Consider the following 20,929-nt stretch of genomic DNA (forward strand, 5'->3'; position numbering starts at 1 on the left):
TCAGCTGGGATAGGTTCCAGCAGCCCCCCACGACCCTAATGAGGATAAAGCGGTTCAGAAAATAAATGAATGCCTCCACACACTTTGATGTCTATAGCTTTTAAATATTGTGTATTTTCTTGGTAACTTTAAAGCAGTGTTGATCTATTGACCACATTAGTCACTCATTTTCTGAACCGCTTTATCCTCATTAGAGTCACAGGGGTGCTGGAGCATATCCCAGCTGACTCCGGGCCAGAGTCGGGGGATACGCAGAATCGGTGTCCAGTCGATCGCAGGGCACAAGGAAACGGACAACCATGCACACTCACACCCATACCCATACCTAGGGGCAATTTTATCCAATCAGCCTACCATGCCTGTTTTTGGAATGTGGGAGGAAACCCACGCAGGCACAGGGAGAACAAACTCCACACAGATGGACATGGCCTGGATTTGAACCCAACACCCTAGAGCTGTGAGGCCGGTGCGCTAACCACTTGCTCCACTGGGCCGCCCACATTAGTCACTATTAATCATTATATTCGTGTTGGTATTGAGTACGTGACATCACATAATGCATTTCTACAACTATTAGTCACTATTAGCGTTATTTGTTGAGAACGTGACATCACATAATGTATGTATACAACAATCATTTGATATTACTCCAAGTATTTTCTTAAGGGATCTAAAAAAAATACATTCTTCCTTCATAGATTGAAGCAAAACGAGCTGAAAGCGCATTGCAGCGGGCTACTTTAGCTGCCAAATTGTACTGTCTAACTTGTAACTGTGTTTTTTTTCCTGTATCTGCATTCCCCCCTTCTTGCTACTGTCACAATGAAATTTCCCGAATACGGGATGAATAAAGTTATCCAATCCAATCCAATCCAAATTCGCCTCTGGTAACATGTTTCACACAGGTAGGTTGTTTTGATAAAGCACCGGTCTGAACGCAGCATAAGTCATTGGCTGCAATCGTCGCTTTTTTTTACTGAGAGAAGGCGAATAAACATGCGTGATTGCGACCACGAAACTGAGCCGGAGCGGGCCGCTTCTGGCCCTCGGACTGTCGGTTTAACACCCTGCCTTACTCTCCATCAGCACCCCATCTCGGTGCCCACCCTCTCACGTCTCTCTTCAGTGATGCACGCCACTCTACGCGCATGGGCGTAGAATCTGCTGCTACTATCGTTCGAGCGCTCAATTCCTCTTCCCCCTTTAAAAAAAAAACGAAAATGGCGTCCAGTCAAGGAGGTGTTGGAGCTGTCACGGCGCTACAGAACCATCATCACTACCCGTGTGGACCTCACTGGAGCCCGGGAAACAGCCCGCAACAGCAGCAGTACCATCACCAGCACCAGCAACAGCAGCAGCAACAACAGCAGCAGCAGCAGCACCACACGGCCCGGAGCCTGGAGCGATCTCTGGAGGATGCCGTGTGCTCCGGTATCCTCAACCTAAGCGGTCGGAAACTGAGGGAGTACCCGGGGGTGAGCTACGATCTCACCGATACGACACAAGCAGGTGGGTGCCATCTAAGCATTTGGTGTAAAACGCGTATTTTCTCAATGATAGCGTCAATTTATCCAACCCTGATGTTGCATTGTAAATAGCGCGCGTGATTCTAAATGTGATCGTCTCACTTACATAAAGGGACCACTCTCGTGATATGGATCATGAACCCACAAAAAAAGGGGCTCGGTTGTTTTGGGCGAACCCAGCTGCCCCCCAATCCACAGTCCCCCCGCCTCTAATCGAGATCCATGAATGAGACAGCGTTAGGCGCACCCAAATCTTACACAGTGTAGATGGAGAATATGAATGAAGAATTTATAATATATTTAGTGGTGTCTTTTTTTCAGTGGTGAATTCATTCTACAGACAAAAAGATGGCACTGGGAAATTTGCAGCCTCACCCTCTGCATGCATGTGTGCATTATGCTTAAGAGTACGCAGAAAGGAGGAAGACAGTCTACTCTCGTTTCCTACCTCTCATTCTTATTTTCTGTTTGCAATGCAAACGCTTGGCTTTTTAATTTTCCCCCCATAGGTTCACTTCACGTCATGATTTTTTTTTTAGAAGATGCACATGAAGGGCACACAAATTTGTCAGGATTTAATCATATTGTGGGTTTTATCTTGTAGGCAGCTTGATCAGGCAGATATTATTCATTCTGTCAGCGTCTTCATCAGTCATTACATTTTTTTTATGTCTCCTAATGAGAGTTCTTCTCGAATAGACCCATATACCATATGCTACTTTTTCATGTGTGCCACAAAGCAGAAGTGATTTATTGGGGTTGGGGGTGCACCCCACAAGATAAGCCATGATGATATTGTAATAAAACTGTATATTTTCCTTTGTGAACCTCTTACATTGAAAAATGGAAGGCTACTGGGTTTGTGAGTTGGTAATTATCCTATTGTACAAAATACATCCACAAATTATTCTGAAAATTTTATATGTTGTTCTCTAGCTCATTGTTTGTTTCTGGAAAGTGTTACAAGATTTAATAGGACAGTTATAGCGTTAGAGAACCATAAATATTTGGTAAGTATTTGGCTAAAATGTGTTAGCAATCATTTATTTTCACCCTTTGTGTTCCCTTTTGCATTAATAAACGGAACAGACCTTTTGTTATTCTTCCTATATTAACCAGGAAGTGGCCTAAAAAAATATGTACATGCAAATACAATAACGTTGTGATGTGACACATTGTTTCTTTTTGTCAGTGCTTCGGCTTTAGGGAAGACTTTAGTCATTTTAAATTTTACACAATGAAAAATGATAATGATGGCTTAAGACTTATCCTTTATAAAATATACTTTTGTTCCATGTTTGATCATGGCTGTTGTAGTGAATTTCATCAAAAATTGTGCAAGAGGAAATGTCTTCCTTTCAAATCGATACCGCTCCATTTGGAACATATGAAAGAAAGCAGATTCTTGTGGCCGCCAGCAGCCTTTACGGAAATGTTGTTAGGAGAGCTTTCAAAGCTAAATAAAAGGCAAGGTTCCGTGTAGTTGCCATTTGTACTCATGGTCAGGCTGAGAGTGTGTCATCTGACTAATAATAAGCAGTGGTGTGCGAAGAAAGCAAGGACTTTACTCACACAAGGGTGTCTGTTTGCAATGCGCCACTGGCACTTTGTCCACAGCCGGTGTGTTTTCCCATGGGAAAGAGCTTGCAGAAGACCTGCTTAACCACCTGGGCAGATGTTCAGGTTCATATGTCAGTATTAGGTCACTCTGGAGAGAAGCCATGCTAGATGTGCACTGCTTTCAAACCGAGTGTATGCATGGTAGCTCAAGTAACTCTTGAAAGGTTAATTTACTAAAGTGAGTAGTAACAATTGCTCGTGTTGCCACGACTTGTCAATTAAATCGAGTAATTTGATTAGAAAAAAAACTCCAGATTAAACTTGGCTGTTTTGATGATTTGTATAGTATGAGTGGCATTTTAATGGTTTGTTTTGAAAGTGTTGTATTTAGTGTTATTGTTTTGGGATGATAAACTTTGGTGGAAACAGTGAATATGATATGACTCGTCCAGCATGGCTGAATCCAAATGTTTTGTTTGAGATTTTATGTATTCAAAATTCTGTTATATTTAGCAGTTTTTTTTGGTGAAAATGTCTTTGAACAATTCGCTAGGAGAATTGTAAACAACAATCTTTAGCAATTTATAGCATTTAACATAGCAGATTTTGCTCTATAAGGTAGGTTAGTTTCTTTGCTAAATTTACATATCACTTCGACTAATTGAACTTTCAATTGTTTTGTGTTGAGTTTATAATTTTTGAAATGTCTCATTTTGTTCAAATTTCTGCATATGTTTGTATTACAGCTTTTTAAAGATAATAAAAATATAAATAGTATATAAATATAATCAAAGTGTGGAAGAAGTCAACGAAATAATTTGAACTATTCTGTTGCACTTAGATCGTCATTTAAATGTGTATTTATTTTTTTACAGCTTTACAGTTTAGGCTCAGGTATTTTGATTTATTTTGAAAGGCATATACTATTTCTCCTCCAAAATGAAAAGTGATATTTTGATATAATTTACTTAAACAATCAATAGCTGCAGCCATGATAATTGCAATATTGCTGTATACACAAAATATTAAGTGATACAAAAAGTCATGCTTACGTATTTTAGTAACAGAACCATTTTTTATACTTTAGGCGTTGACATGTTTGTTGAGGTTTGGACAATCATATTTTTTCTTGTTCCTCAGCAGTCCAAAATAATCTTTTGTTTCCTTTAAAGAAGGCAATTGGTTTGTGTTTCAACCACTAGGCACACCTCTTTATAGTGTGCAATGTCACAGAAAAGATGATAACGTAAAATGGAAAAGGGAAGCTGCAACCCTTCACAATGTCTTCATTGCCTTACCCTTATTATATAAGTATATCCTATAGACGTATCTTTGGTGTTACCATTAGTTTTCGACCATGAAAAGTTAAAATGTGTTTCTTCACAACACGTCGAGCCCTTCTTAGTCAAAGCCCTTCTTAGTCATGTGTTATCACATTAATGTGTTTGCCTCGCTAAGGACTGTCTGACCTCAGACACACTTCTCAACATTCTTGGACTTAATAATCAACCTATGTAAATACTAGGGATGTTAAAATGGTTCAAGCATACATAGGGTGACTCCATACCTGTCAACTTTGGCCAATTGCTCCCCTTGTTAATGATTGCAATTCCCCTTATTAAGCGATAAAACTGGGTTCGTTTCCCACTCGATGGTAGTGCGAGTGATTGGCTGTTTCTGTGTGTGCCCTACGACTGGCTGGCGACCAGTCGAGGGTGTAGTCTGCCTTTCCACCGAAGACAGTTGGGGTAGCCTCCTGCAACCACCGCAAACCTTTCGAGGATGGGCGGTATGGAAGATGAATGAATGAATGAAGCGATTAATAACGTACAAATGCAATGCAGCACATATTTACTCACACAGGGCGCACTTAAAAGTCAAAAATGTACTCCAATGTGGATGGGGTGTCCATTAGTATGTACTAAATTCAAGATTCTGGAGATGTCACTGTATGACGCTGACAGCTTGACTGTCTGGGTACATTGCTTACTGATGCGCAATATATTTACATAGTTAAAAGGTGGAAGTGACTGGCGCAGCATGACAACATTAGCAATCAACGATGACGTTTTTGTCTCTATTGACCGAGATGACCGAAATACGGATGATGACATTGGTTTAAAAAAAATACTTTTTGTAATAAATTTTCTTCCCGTACAAAAGTTGTTATACGGCGTACACAATTTGAAATGATCAAAAACATATAAAATAAGGGAAAAATGTATAAGTTGGAAGGTATGGGTAACTCACACACAAAAATAATTACTTGGACTCCATCAAAACTAGCGGTTGGCTGAATTCTAACTTATTTTGACATGAGTAAAGCTCGAGAATCTTTATTCCTGCACAGTGGCTTTACGGCCTCAGGCTCTTTTTTGATGTTCTAGCGCGTGTTGAGGCATGGCATAGTACTTGTCAGCATAAAAACAAGGCTATGTTAGGTTAATTCAATCTGAATTGAACTACATCACGAGAATAAAGAAGGGTTGGTCTAAATCTGTCATTAAAAGATGTATTTACACAGCATTTTATACTTAATATATCTTCCAGGACATTTGAAATGCAACATTTCTTTCATATATCTGAAACGGCCTGTTATATATTTGCTCTGAAGAAAATCTGTTTTAATATTTTACTGCATGGGGCTAACATTTCACACAATGAGGTCAGCAATGATAGAAGCGGCTTCACCGGCGGACATACTCAGACTTCATCTGTGCCTCCAACACAAATGAATGGAGTGATGATTTGGCATTGAGGTAGAGCAGAACTGGGTCTTGCTGGGAACGCCCGACAGCCGGCAGGTGCGCGAGAGGGCCCACTGGGGGCCCCAGATGGCGTATGGTCTGGCTTGGAGGAGGGAGGGGGGAATGGACACGCCTCACCCCCACCAACCCTCCCTGATACTGAAGAATTCCCAGTTGTAAAGCCTAGTGGGAGGAGGCTGGAGGAGCGTATTCGCAAAGGTTATAGCATCAAGCCTCAAGCATTTACTCTTAATGGACGGTGCTTACGCCCTTTGACCGCAGCTTTGGTCCTCTCAAGGTGATAATTTGTATTTCCTTCAAACCCCCAAGGGTCGATTCCTCTGCATTGAAGAGCATCTGATGCGATCTGATGCGTTCTGCTTTCTGCTTGTGACGACATCAACTATGCAAAGAATTTATTGCTTCATGGACGTGCTATATTGTATTGATACTCTTTATACCATTGTTGTGCAAAATGAGTGACATTTAATTTGTCGTGCTATTTTATTGATAGGCTGCCCAGTCAGTTGTATATGATAGAACTGATGATAGTTGGTATTTTTGGTTTATTTGTGTTTTTTGCCATTGATTTTGTGCCATCTTGTTTTACATTTTCATACTGTAAATGTGAGTCAAAAACAGACGCTTCTAAATATGACTATATATTATTAGCATATTTTTCAGAGTTGTGTAAATTCTTACATTCTTAACATTCACTTCCACATTTTTTAACCCAAAATTATGTTTGAGCGTGTTTCCTAAACAATAGGAGGATGGACCCGAGTTGATGATTGATTGGTCTTAGTTGTTGGCGAACTACACTCTGGACCGTTGAACAGTTAATAGCATTCAGCCAAAACAAAATATTGTTATTTTTCTCAAAGCTAACTTGACCATGTCCTGGTGGAATATAAACTTATTATCCTGCCATGATAGTAAACATTTTCTTCCTGGCATCTTCTGCTCAACCCATGTACATCAAGCCTAGTAGATGATAGCTATGAAATCTCTAGGTAATTGCATGCATTAGGTTAGTGGATGCAACAGCAGTGAGATAGACTTTTCAATATGTATCTGCGGTGGGTGGCTTCTCATGCTGGTTGCTAATGAACACATCAACCAGAGAGAATACAGAATATGGGATCAGCTAAACACACAGTCACACGCTCATTTGCACAATCAATATGTGTCCAATCTAGGTAAGGTCCACATATATCACCTGGTTATGTCCCCATGTGTCCCCTTTGGTTAAAAAAAGACAATGCTTGTGTTTGGTGAGGGATGGAGAGGAAACATGTAGTGATCCAAAAATAATCTCAAACCTCAAAGCCAATTGCAATGCTAACAATAATCTTGTAGAAGTACTGAAGTCTGAAAAATACATCTATAGATGATTAGGTAAAGTGTAGGATTAAATTTTCTGCGTAGTTAACATGTACTATTTGCCTTGTGTATAGAGCAAACAGACTTTTAGTAGAATCACGGTACATATATTGTATGTAAAGCACCCATATTATTTGGACTACAATTGTTTTTCATTGACACCTACCATTTGCAGACTAAAATAGGATTCTTTTACATAGAAAAACTACACACATCACATTTCAACCAGGGTACAATCCCATTCCGACCTATCTTATGCACAAATTAGTTCAAAATACTGGAAAATGACATCGATACCTCTTTAAGACTTTAATGTTTCTTCCAGTGGAATCAATAAAAGGGAATACTGCACTGATATATTCCATTCAATAGGACCAAGAGGGTTGTAATTTTAGACCAGTGCTCAATGATGACATGCTCTCAGTCACTGAGGTTTATTGATCAGCATGTCTACTGGTCAATGGCACTTACTTACAACACAGACGATGTGCTGATCTACTTCACCTGTGTTCAGTTGTGCCACATAACTGTAGATGTTCAACGGTGTTTCATCAAGTTTGTTTTTTTCTTTGCAGATTTGTCTAAGAATCGTCTCTCGGAAGTCCCCCCAGAAGTTTGTCTCTTTGCCCCATTAGAGTCCCTTAATCTCTACCACAACTGCATCAAGTGCATACCAGAAGCCATCATCAACTTGCAGATACTGACGTATCTCGACATCAGGTACTTCTTCCAAATTTTAACCAACAAATTCAAGAATGTGTCATTTGAGCACCTTTCCAAATGATTTTTATGTTGTTGTTTTTTTCCAGTCGAAATCAAATCGCAGTTTTGCCCAAGCACTTGTTCAACCTTCCACTGAAAGTTCTGCTAGTCAGCAACAACAAGCTGGTGTCCATTCCTGAAGAAATTGGCAAGGCTAAAGAACTGATGGAGCTAGTAAGCGCATTTCTCTCAGTTTTAAATGGTAAATCATGTTGTACAATAATACCTTGAGATACGAGCTTAATGCGTTCCGGGACAGAGTCATTACCTCGTATCTCAAATCATTTTTTTCCCATAGAAAATAACTAAATACAAATTAATCCGTTCCCACCCTCTAAAAAAACACAAAAATCAGGCTATTACAATGCAAAAACATATTCTTATTTGTTCTAATTCACCACCTACTCGCAAAGTAACAAATACCTTTCTAGATGTTATGATCTTCAATACTAAAATGTGACAGAGAGAGAGAAAAGGACAGGAGAGTGACTTGACGGCAATGCGCTCGTAGCGTAACATAAACTTTAAATTTAACTTAAATGAATTTAGATTACTATACACACAAACTTAAAAATAAGTTTAAATACATTTAAAGCTTCTTGTGCGATAACCGAGTCAAAGATGTTAATGTATTCCACCGCGGCTTTTGAGTCAGAACTTCCTGGCTTCTCCATGCCTCAGAACCGAGTGTTCGTTTTTTAAAAGACCGAAACAGCCACGACTTGCTTTGAAGGGTTTCGCTGGTGTCTTTTTCAGATGCTTGCTTTGCTTTTAAGTCCATGTAGATTCCACTGGCTTTCTCGCAGATTATCGACTGGGTCACGCAATCTCCAGTAAAAAATGCAATCTGTACGGCCCGGTGCTCATCTTTATGCGAGGGTGATGCGGCGAAAAGATTGAGCGATGCTGTTCTCATGAGCATCCTCTCGCATACTCGGCCATCCGGGAACCATCTGGTATGCTCGTATCTCAAATTTGTCTCGTATCTCAAGGCAAAAATTGCTCGGAATTTTCCTCGTATCTCAAATTTCTCATATTTTCGGACACTCCAATGTCAAGATATTACTGTAATATGGTTGTTAAATATTTTTATATTTTTGCCCCATGCAGGATGTGAGCTGTAATGAAATCCGTGCGCTGCCATCTCAGGTTGGGTGTCTCCATGCCTTACGAGAACTCAACATCAGGAAGAACTGCCTGCAGATTCTTCCAGAAGGTCAGAGTGAAATATTTACCAAAAAAAGAAATACTGAACGTATTTTGTTCTTTGGACATGTCACAGAGTTGGCTGATCTGCCTCTGATTCGACTTGACTTTTCCTGCAATAAGATCACAGAAATTCCAGCAGCCTACAGGAAACTCAGGCAATTGCAGCATATCATCCTTGATAACAATCCTATGCAATCTCCTTCAGCTCAGGTGAGTTCAAAAGCATTCATTCATTTTCTGAACCGCTTTTTCCTGACTAGTGTCGTGGGGGGTGCTGGAGTTGATCCCAGCTGACTTCGGGCCAAAGGCAGGGTACACCCTGAATCGGTGGCCAGCCGATTGGAGGGCACGAGGAGACAGACAACGCTCACACTCATACCTATGGGCAATTTAGAGTCTCCAATCAGCCTACCTTGCATGTTTTAGGAATGCGGGAGGAAACCGGTGTACCCGGAGAAAACCCACCCAGGAGAACATGCAAACTCCACACAGGTGGACCGACCTGGATTTGAACCCAGGACACCAGAGCCGTGAGGCCGATGCGCTAACTAGGGGCTGCGAGTTCATAAGCATCATCACAAATTATACTAATCTGCTAGCATTGCACCATCTGGTGGGAAAATAACTGCATCGCTTGTAAACTTTCAGATCTGTCTGAAGGGAAAAGTGCACATTTTCAAGCATTTAAATGTCCAAGCATGCAAGTCGGACAAAAAGCCTGATACTCTTGACCTTCCCTCCCTTGGAAAACGCTGTCTTCTACAACCACTCACAGATAGGTATGTCCATCCTAAAAAATGATTGTGTTATTTTTTTGCAGTTCTCCCAAGATCAAATACTATAACAGGTCCTTTACTCTTTTTCAGCATGGAAGATTTTTACCCCACTAAAAACCACGGGCCTGACTCTGGAATTGGGAGTGACAATGGTGACAAGAGGCTGTCGACAACAGAGGTCAGACATCCTTTAAATACAGAGGAAAAAAATCCACAGTCAACAAACACAAGAGTTTGACACTTGTCGAGCTGTTCTAAGAATATATTTGCATAGTGAATCAATTCCATTCACAGTGAAAGGTTATTCGATGAAAAAAAAAACTTTTGCCTGAAAGAGGCATATAGAGAACAGTGAAACAAAGAGACGTTAAAACACCCGATAACACATTACAGTGGTACCTCGACATACGATCTTAATCCGTTCCGGGACTGAGATCGTATGTCGAGCTTCTCGTAACTCAAGCGAACGTTTCCCATTGAAATGAACTGAAAACAAATTAATTCGTTCCAACCCTCTGAAAAAACACCAAAAACAGGATATTGGATTGGAAAAAATGTTTTATTTCTTCTAATTCACCATCTATTAACAAAGTAACACATAACTAGTGGTTTAAGAGTAATAAAATGTGTTTAATAGAAGTAAAATTAGACGCATTTCGCGGAGGGTAGAGACAACGACATACACAGAGGCGGGGGAGGGGGTTGTTCGGGGGACTTTATCCATGGCAACACACTCGTAACCGAACAAACAAATTTAAATTAACTTGGATTAATATATACAGACACAGTCAAACATACATTTAATGTAACTTTGCACAAAACTGAATTCTAAGAGATGCGGCAAGACAGTGCCATGTCCACCTGGCTTGGTCGCATCTCAAAATTTTGATCGTATCTAGAGCGAATTATTCGATCGAAATTTTCAACGTATCTCGAGCATGTCGTAGGTAGAGCTGATCGTAGGTCGAGGTACCACTGTACAGGCATTAACGCGAGAAGAGCTCAAATTATTTCATTGCTCATGGTAAGCTATTTGTTTGATTAGAGATATTATGAAAGGGTGGGCATGTCAAAAAATGAAAATGACTGCACCGATGTAATTTGACATATAGAAAACAAATTTAGGCACTCAATCTGGCTGTTTTTTTCCGTTTTTTTATTTTATTTCTTCCATCCAAAGCAATCCATCATGGAAACACCCTCTTTTTTCAGCAATTCTGCTTTTGACATCACAACCAGAACTGATAATCATTCCTATCTTTGTTAGTGCTGCACTTGTAAACGTTGACCAAATGGCAAAACAGTCTATGGGTAGCACGATAGCAGTCTGCAAAAAAATTGCCGCTGATTCTGGGTGTGAAATCATCTTTTCATATTTTGATGGATTTGTCTCCAAAATATGGTTTGCTTTCATTTTAAAATCACTACCTGCAGGGCAGCCTGACCAAAAAACGTGAAAAATTTTCACAAGCCTATTTAACAGCACTGCAAGACAGTGACCTTAAGCAAGTAAACACACTGTAATGCTGCTACATTCAGAATCTCAACAGAAGATTTTAAGAATGCATTTCATACAGGAAGATGTCCTCCCAAGGACGTACGTAATTTGAAACTAATGGAAATTCCATTATTGCTTTTTAAATGGCGTGGTGTAAAGGTTTCATTCACTATGAACAACATATGATTTTAGCATCACTTTTGGTTTTATTGGATTGTTAAAAAGTTCCCGTTTTTTTGTCACCCTGTATTTCATGCACCTATAAATTCCTTTTTCAAATGAATCCCATCTATGTATGACCAGGCTTGTCAGTCTATTTTAAAAATCAAAAGCCGCCCAGGCCAAGAGGAATCCATCAAAGTCCAAACTGATGAAGCTCAAATGATGTCACATATAACTGTTTTCAACCAATCTTGCATGTGGTTATAGTGCAAGCAGGCTGACCAAGCGTCTCTTTGCCTCACGCAGCCTTCGGACGATGACACGGTCAGCCTCCATTCTCAGGTGTCTGAGACGGCCCGCGCCGACGCCCTCACAGTCCTTTCCAAAATGGACTCTTGCAAAGGTTACCAACAATAAGTATCCGATTACCCCTTTCAAACGCAATAAGACAGAAGAGGGGATTATTGAATCAAGTGCCTAGTAATATATACATAGCAAGCGTTAATTTGGTCACCGCGGATGCTTCCTCCCTCTATCAGATCAGGATCTGTATGACCTTATAGAACCCAACCCGGATGAGGATCCTGCTCTGTCAGAGTGTGATGGACAGCAGAATTGTCATGTGTCATGCATTAAGGTAAGAAGCCTTCTCTGTATGATAACTTTATATAACATCATTATATATATATTTTTTGATTAACAACATAAAAGTCAGTCAGAGTTATAATGTTAAAAGTTTACGCCCAGAGATGATGTTAAAGCTTTTACGCTGGCAGTACTGATTTTTGTTATAGACTGACGGTATATTGTGGTCTCCACTGTATGTTTCAGGAACTGGAAAAGGTTCTTAACTTGTCCCATCAAAGCAAAGACAAAGAGAGCTGGAAAGAGGAGTCAGGGTAAGATTTGTGGTTTAGCTTTTTGGAATTTAAGGAACTCAAAAAATTGCACATATAGCCGCCTTGTGGTGTAGAGGTTCACTCGCCTGACTACGGTGCGGGCAGGCACGGGCTCGATTCCCGCTGCTGGCGGTATGATTGGCAGTGCGGGTGGTCGTTTGTGTTACGATCGTGCCGCGTCGTCGCGGCACGATCGGGAATGGATTCAGACCCAGGCGCAGGGAAGTAGGATTTGACGAGGTATTAGCTTCAAAACAACATCTTTAATAAATCAAAAGGGCTTTACAAATCAACAAAGGCTTGGAACAAAACGGGAGCATGCAGGAGCATGCAGGACGCATGCAGGAACAATCCGACAATGATACTAGGACTCATTCATGTTTAAATACCAAAACAGGAAGTAATCAGCAGATTGACCGCAGCCGCTCTGCCCTGACGGCACGCCAAGAGGGACAAACGGGCCGCTCCTGACAGTTTGTCTCTCTGTGTCACCTACGACTGACTGGTCGCCAGTCTAGGGTGTAGTCTGCCTTTCACTCCCGTTCCCTACTGCTTCCATACATGTTGATAGAGTTTACGGTGAGCTATATCAACATTAATAATTGCTGAGCTTTGTCAGTTGCCTGAAAAAAAGGTCGATCGTGAAAGGTTATCTCGTTCAAAAATAGATCTTGGAGAAAAAAAAGTTTGAACACCCGTGCCCTAAGAGAATGAGTTGTAACGATTTGATTGCCAAGGAAAGGCGTAATCTCCGTCCTATCTCCGTTGCAGCTCCGACAAGGAGCAGCTGTTGGAAGAGGAGGATGATGAACTTAAAGAGGTGCTGGATCTGAGGAAGATTGCTGTCCAGCTTTTGCAGCAGGAGCAGCAGAACAGGTCCCTGACTCATCCATTATTTCCCACCGCACGTAGCCAAAGACCATTTTTAAGCACGCTCACTGTAACCTCTGCTCAGCACCAACAATCATATCGACTTCACAACTCTCCACATCTGTTTGCTCTTCACCTTCTGCTTCTTACACTTTCCTTTCTACGGTGGCCGGGCACTCTTGCTTTTAGACGACGGTCCTTAATTTGCAGAGCGGAAAGTCTTATCCATCGACGCAGAGTGACTGGTCGAGCTCACAGGTAGTGAAAATGGTTTTCTTTTCAACAATGTACCATCCCACTAGGTTTGCATGCAATTTATCGTCCATGCGTACTCATACGGACTCTTGTTTTGAAACCTGTGCTTTTATTTGGAACAGTCTCGAACTGAAATTTGAAGAACTGTGGAATACAAGTGATTAAATGAGAGAAAAAGATGAACATACATTGCAATTCTTATTCATGGCTGTCTGACTTTTAGCTATTCTTGGTTGTGTCTGCAGATTCCTAAGTCACTCTGGCAGCTCGGGCAGCAAAACCAGGCCTCTTCCTCAGGCTCGTAGGTACGCTACTGTCACACTTCTGTTCTGCTCATGCTCAGCAGCCATGCAGTCATTTTTATGTCCTAATGAAAAACGTACCTGCAGTTAGCCTGTTATGTTTGAGACTGTCCTGGACGAGAAACAAAGAAGCACCCAAACACTGGGACACAAGGCAGATGGGTGTCATTGCAAGAGATGTTTTAATGTTCAAAAGCTCAACTATATATTTTTTGCACTCTTGTTTAAAAGTGTCATTATTATATAACTGCCAAGTGCTCCCAATTGACTGATGGTAGACTTATTTGTGTTATTTTAGCGCTTCTTTAGATGAAGGGAGCAGCGGGGCGTCGATGTTATGTGAACAGGTACTGCCTACTCACAGTTATTTCTTTTGTGTCTGCTACATGTGTAAAAGCTTCCCTTTGTTTTCATAGCCTCCCTCGTCCTGCTCCTTTGACGGGAGCCTGAAATCAGATCAGTCTGACTTAGAGTCCAAATGGCCAGACGTCCTACCTGTTCTCAATCAAAACGATGACCGCAAGAGGATGAAATATCTGAGAAAAGATTATCTCAAGGTGTACTCACGTTCTCGCACAACCTCTTGTGGTGAAAACGATGCAAACATTTCGCTTTGGATTTAAATACAAAATATGGAAGCACAATGTACAAGTTTCAATTATACAGTACAGCATAACTTTTTTTCTTTTTCTGTCTCAGTACAAATGCCAGAGTGCCCGCAAAAACTGCAGTGGGGATGATGACTGCGAGGTGCGTGAGAGCGAGAACAAGCCTTTGTGGGTTAATATCATGGAACGTAAACTAGTGAATGATGTTCATTTTGTCTGCAGGAGAGTCTACGCAACTCTGATTTCAGCTCCACTCTCACTGTGTTTGGACTCAAGCCGCGATCAGGTACTAAATGTACGCATTCACACGCTAACAAAAATGTTACGAGTACAGATGTCCAGAGGTGATCAGAAATCTCATCTCATCTCATTTTCTGAACCGCTTTATCCTCATTAGGTTCACGGGGGGTGCTGGAGACTATCCCAGCTGACTCCGGGCCAGAGGCGGGGGACACCCTGAATCAGTGGCTACCCGATTGCAGGGCACAAGGAAACGGACAACCATGCACACTCACACACATACCTAGGGGCAATTTAGAGTGTCCAATTAGCCTACCATGCAAGTTTTTAGGAATGTGGGAGGAAACCAGAGTACACGGAGGAAACCCACGCAGGCAAGGCAGAACATGCAAACTCCACACAGGTGGACCAACCTGGATTTGAACCCAGGACCCCAGAGCTGTGAAGCCGACACGCTAACCACTTGCGCCACTGGGCCACCCTGGTCAGAAATCTTTAGGTCCAAATGATTTGTTATTCTCTATATGATCTTAACGGTAAAACTAAATACAACCATTATGGAAAATTGCATTATTGATGCATCAGTCACAGTAACTCTCTAAAAAAATGAATATTAATATACAAACACCATGGGAAAAGAAAAGAAATCTAATAACACTCATTGGAATATGATTTTCATGCACGAGTTGTCAAGATAGCGACTGGATTGGCAGATATTCTCAACCAGGGTACTCAAAGTCGGATGCAGCCTAAAAGTAAAAGACTAAAACGTATAAATAAATATATATATATATATATATATATATATATATATATATATATATATATATATATATATATATATATATATATATATATATATATATATATAATTTTTAGATATTAATACATTAGTCTTTTGATATGCTTATAGCTGTAAGATTTAATAAATATCCACTTTTTGATCATTTTAGTGTACCTGTGTTTCTGCACAGACGCAAAAACATGTAGTGTGGTAGTAATAATGGGTGTGATCCTACTTCACGTTTTTTTGTTTATCGCGGCCATGTCTGATCTACATTAATTGCGATATTCGAGGGATTACTCTATACAAAAATAACCCATTGATTGATGTGCATCATTTATTGCAGAAAAATACATAATACGGTGATAGAATGATTATTTAGTTGGAGAAAAACATTGCTGCGTACTGTATTGTCTTACTTTTTTTCTGCATGGTCCTAAGCAAAACTGGAGTGCTGTTCTCTGGAAGTGTGGAGGCTTCCAGGGAAGCATAAACATATAAATCACTTCCCACTTTATCACAACAGATACTCCCAGGGTACTGGGGTCACATGCAACATTGTTTACATTTAAAAGAGGCCTCTTGTAACCATTAATCTATTAGAACTCCCAATCAAAAATACCATGACTATTCCTGTTCACTAGAAAAAGTTAAAATGTACCTGTAAGCCAATCAGAACTATTTAGCGTACTTTTTTGTGTTGTTTTTTTCCAGTGTGTGGAAATTCACACTTTCCTAAATGTAACATTTCAGCTTTTACCAGAGGAAATCATCAGGAGTTAAGCTCAACAGAGCCTAGCTTCACTATGAGGAGAAAAATGGAGCACTTAAGAGAAGAAATTGAGCAAATCGGAATCCTACGACAGGTTTGTTCATAATATTTTATGTGGAGTTTAATGATTTGTCACCTTTTCAAAGTACTCTTCTAAATTCGAAGGCCATTTCAAGAGGCGCTATGCTTTTTAATAAATGTATCCTAAGATCAAAATAAGTTGCAAGTCACTGGTGTTGAGCAATACCTTCTCACAAATAGCTCCCACGCATCAATTAAACAATGACGTGTCGTTCTCGGCATCTAAACTGAGCTCTCTTAGTAAAAGGCCTGTTTGGAAATGTTCATTTTTCTGCAGAACATTGAGTCCAAACTGAAGGTGTTGCTTCCAGATGATGTCGGTGGCGCTCTGATGGACGGCGTGGTCCTTTGCCATTTAGCCAATCACATTTGTCCTCGCTCTGTGGCCAGCATCCACGTACCCTCACCTGCAGTGGTAGTGCATTTTGATTTATTGCACCTTTTTAATATGGGAAGCTTTCCATATCGCCTATATACATACCCCTTGTTTCATTGCAGCCAAAGCTCAGCATGGCTAAATGCCGTCGAAATGTGGAAAACTTCCTGGATGCCTGTAAGAAAATTGGAGTGCCACAGGTAACCTAATATGCTTTCATATTCATAAATGTTGTCTATGATCTATTTTTTTATTCAAAGTTGTTTTCATTTATGCTCTCAATCATTTTCCGCACTATGAGGTGCACCCAAAAGATTTCCTCCCAACCCAACAGTGCTGTATAATCTGATGCACTTTATATATGGATCAATATGGGTTAATCATCCTATGGCATACCCTTTAGCGTAGCTCCATTGAGTGGATGCATAACACAACCCCTCAACCACTTCTACTATGTCTACTGTCTACCTTATAATGTGGTGCACCCTTTACAGTGGTACCTCGACATACGATCTTAATCCGTTCCGGGACTGAGATTGTATGTCGAGCTTTTCGTAACTCGAGCGGACGTTTCCCATTGAAATGAACTAAAAACAAATTAATTTGTTCCAACCCTCTGAAAAAACACCAAAAACAGGATATCAGTAACACATAACTAGTGGTTTAATAGTAATAAAATGTGTTTAATAGAAGTAAAATTAGAGGCATTTCGCGGAGGGTAGAGACAGCGACATACACAGAGGCGGAGGGGGGGACTTTATCCACGGCACTCGTAAACGAACAAACAAATTTGAATTAACTTGGATTAATATATACAGACACACTCAAACATACGTTTAATGTAACTTTAAACAAAACGGAATTCTAATTTAGTTGTAATTTTTTTTACCTTCGTTCTGGGCGGGTTAGCTGTTTGCCACGCCTCCATCCTCACGTTCGCTATCGATGGGCTGTTTGCTGTTGTATTCCATTCAAAATATTCCGAAAATGATGCACACAAATGTCCTCACAATAGGATAACACACGACCACTTGCCAATGAGAAATAGTCTTGAATGAGCGATCGCGGGAGCTTCTTTCCTTAGAAAGAATAACAGGAAATGCAATAGCTGATCTTACCCACGTATTGATTGTGGGTAATGAAGTTTTATTCTGAGAAAGGGTGCCATTGCCTATGGGTGTTGTGTGCACTAGTATACTTCATTACCCAGAAAGCCCTCTTTTTTGCCGGTGCATGCGCGTTGTGCGTTTCATGGTCGAAACTCGTCTGAATAAATCGTTTAGTGCTCAGTTATACACGAAAGAGATGCGGCAAAAAAGACAGTGCGCTAAAATGATAAACAGCCTCTCATGTCATGGCCACCTGGCTTGGTCGCATCTCGAAATTTTGATCGTATCGCGGGCGAATTATTCGATCGAAATTTTCGTCGTACCACGAGCATGTCGTACCACGAGCATGTTGTACCACGAGCATGTCGTACCATGAGCATGTCGTACCACGAGCATGTCGTACCACGAGCATGTCGTACCATGAGGTACCACTGTACTCCGTTGCACATTATAGTACGTAAAATACGGTAGTGTAAAACTCTGCCATCATTTGTTTTTAATGAATGTTGAACCATCAACGCAGGACAAGTTATGTCTGCCGCATCACATCCTGGAAGAACGTGGCCTGGTGAAGGTGAGCGTGACTGTGCAAGCCCTGCTGGATCTGCCCGCCATGAAGCCTACACAGCTGGGAGATGCTTGATGCAAAATTGTCCCGCACCCAAACGGACCAAAAAGCTCACTCCTCCTCCCATCCGTGGCTTTGCCTGACAGAAAAAAAGCAGACAAGGAGGTGAACAACCTCCTGTCTGTGTGTATGATGTCGGGCACTTCCTGTTCATCTCAGCTTGGACTCATATGCTCTTCCTGGCTCCTTCAGCGGAACTATTCAGAAAATACAGTTGCTCCTAATGAAGTCCTGCTGACTCGTCTTTCGATGCTCAGTGATAATTGAGTCATCTTTAAGTGCCGGTGATGACATGTGACTCACTCTTCCACCCCCAGTTAGGTTATCTGCCAGTTTGAGAATCCAAATGTTACTAAACTTTGCCTTTCAGATTGCGTGGTGACTACGTTTGTTTTTCAAGTCATGCCATAGCAAGCCTAGTGTAAACTGGTGGACAAATCCTCCGCGGTTAGTTTATATGACCACTGTGATGATATGAAGCCCACTGTGGTTTCACAGTTCATTTTTAATTTAAAGGCATGGATTTTTAAACTTTCTACTTTTTTTAATCTATACACATTTATATAGATTGTTTGCCAAGCAAGACACAGAGCAGCTTTTTAATTTCGCTTCCATGCTTTGACCATGAAAGCATTCAAACAAACAGAGGCTACAAAGCACAATGTGCATGCGCCATCTCACATGATCAATTGTGTCAGGGAAAGCGAAGTAATTTATGCATTTATGACGTCTTGGTTTGTTTTCTGAACTCTACAATGCAGTCATGAATTCCTTCGAAGAATCGTCGATCTCATTTGCACTGGTATGTTTTATTTGACTTATTTATTTCATGTCCTTTCTTACTTGTCCAACCATTGACGGAGATCTCTGGTTCTTTCAAAGTACTTTGATTTGAATAAAAGTTAAAGAAAATATGACGTGATGATGAAGTTATCTTTACGTGACTTGACAGCCTCAAGTTGAGTGTTTTTAATTTAAATTTCATTATTAAACTCGCAAATTCTAACTTCCCCTAACCTTCTAAGTGACAAGTAATTCACCGGTTGTACTATTTTCATAATTCGAATGTAAAACACCTTGAAAAATACTACAGTAAAAGACTTGTAGAGTGAATCATTGTCATGATCAATTGTAAAAGCAATTTAAAACAATGGAATGTAATTTATGATACATAAATTCATATTAAGTACTCATTTTGTGAAAGTACCTTGTGTACGTGCATATTTGTACTTTATGCAACGGAGAAATTAGTCATGTTTACATCATCAGAAGCAACGTGGCCAATCATGTTAGATGGTAGCGTTGGAGGTCTTATTCGTGAGCATTTGCGTAATTTACAAGTGAAACCAACACATGCGCTACCTCAGGTGTCACATATGATATCCACATGTGGGTTTCTTTCATTTACATTTTATATCCAAAGAGGCATTATATCACTAAATTAGCAAGTGGAGGCTCAATATTTTAATTCTGACTGGAACGAACTGTTTTGATCCGTAATGCATCACGAATCAATGACTCATTCATTTCTGGACAAAATTGCACCAATTTGTGCACCTTTGAATGTTTTGATTGATGTCTGGATTCCAGTAAAAAGTGACGCATGTGTTTTCAAAATGACTAAAAATGAGGCATATTTGCTTTGGTAACACAATGAACAAACAAGAAAAAAAAATGAGCACAATTTTGTCAATTTTTCCCTTCACACTGATCTTTTGTGTGTATGTTTTTTTATTTTATTTTTTGAGGCAAGGGAAATATTATTATATCAAACTGAACAGAACTAAAGGGCCTAACTGAAGTAGCTATTTGAAACCAGGCTGTTGTCTACATTTAAAGTGTAATAATTTTTATTCATATTTTTAATATATTTTCAGTCCTCTGGTGCTTAAAACCCTCCTTTAAAATCACAAGATATTTGAGAAAACACATTTTCAATATGGACTGCTAGCAAGTTTGGTCTAATAGGTTTTGAAGAGTGACAAAAATCATAGATATTTTGACGAATTTAGGGAAATATGCAACAAAAAATGAACAAATAAACAATCGATAGTTAGATCTATATCTAAAAATGCACTGCGGGGTATATTATTATCATAAAACACTTTTTTTTATTATGCTTTTTATATTAGTGGAAAAATTCATGGCCTTACATAACAGACTCAATAACAAAGGTACAACCATGACTCAATGAGACACTGCCAAAAAGCTCAAATTATGTACACTAACAATTTTCCTATATTTTCAACCAGGTCAAGCGCATGTAAAAATATTGTCCCGAAGTTCTGTATATATCATCTGAATAACTTTGTGATCAAAGTTTCTTACAAAACAGCGTTAATAAATTCTTTGCAATTCAAACTCTTGACATTTTTTCTACAA

At 40.1% G+C, this 20,929-nt stretch overlaps 1 protein-coding gene across 6 annotated transcripts; it reads left to right on the forward strand.

Annotated features, from left to right (window-relative positions):
- The first annotated feature begins 1,117 nt into the window (after positions 1-1,117).
- On the forward strand, positions 1,118-19,464 carry lrch2 (leucine-rich repeats and calponin homology (CH) domain containing 2). Of its 6 annotated transcripts, XM_077592970.1 has the most exons (21): positions 1,123-1,509; positions 7,792-7,936; positions 8,026-8,152; positions 9,089-9,194; positions 9,261-9,397; positions 9,836-9,966; positions 10,054-10,141; positions 11,930-12,026; positions 12,163-12,260; positions 12,455-12,522; positions 13,294-13,398; positions 13,582-13,650; positions 13,893-13,952; positions 14,248-14,296; positions 14,366-14,506; positions 14,649-14,699; positions 14,780-14,843; positions 16,335-16,447; positions 16,712-16,849; positions 16,933-17,010; positions 18,443-19,464. In XM_077592970.1, exons 1-21 carry the CDS (start codon positions 1,149-1,151, stop codon positions 18,560-18,562), a joined length of 2,346 nt encoding a protein of 781 aa, XP_077449096.1. In that variant the 5' UTR covers positions 1,123-1,148; the 3' UTR covers positions 18,563-19,464. The 6 variants fall into 6 exon arrangements, with proteins under 6 accessions (XP_077449095.1, XP_077449092.1, XP_077449093.1 ...); XM_077592966.1 differs by having other exon boundaries at positions 1,120-1,509; positions 13,294-13,650; positions 16,712-16,846; XM_077592967.1 differs by having other exon boundaries at positions 1,121-1,509; positions 12,187-12,260; positions 13,294-13,650.
- The last annotated feature ends 1,465 nt before the right edge of the window (positions 19,465-20,929 follow it).

The sequence above is a fragment of the Stigmatopora argus genome, chromosome 22 (genome assembly GCF_051989625.1).
Source record: "Stigmatopora argus isolate UIUO_Sarg chromosome 22, RoL_Sarg_1.0, whole genome shotgun sequence".
Classification (NCBI taxonomy): domain Eukaryota; kingdom Metazoa; phylum Chordata; class Actinopteri; order Syngnathiformes; family Syngnathidae; genus Stigmatopora; species Stigmatopora argus.

What these genes read in the sequence shown, in the direction of transcription:
- lrch2 (XM_077592965.1), top strand. Translation starts at nt 1,149, where the DNA reads ATGGGCGTAGAATCTGCTGCTACTATCGTTCGAGCGCTCAATTCCTCT. An exon ending in CTAAAGAACTGATGGAGCTA is followed by an intron (nt 8,153 to 9,088) that starts GTAAGCGCATTT and finishes TGCCCCATGCAG; the next exon opens with GATGTGAGCTGTAATGAAAT. An exon ending in CGTCGATGTTATGTGAACAG is followed by an intron (nt 14,297 to 14,365) that starts GTACTGCCTACT and finishes TTGTTTTCATAG; the next exon opens with CCTCCCTCGTCCTGCTCCTT.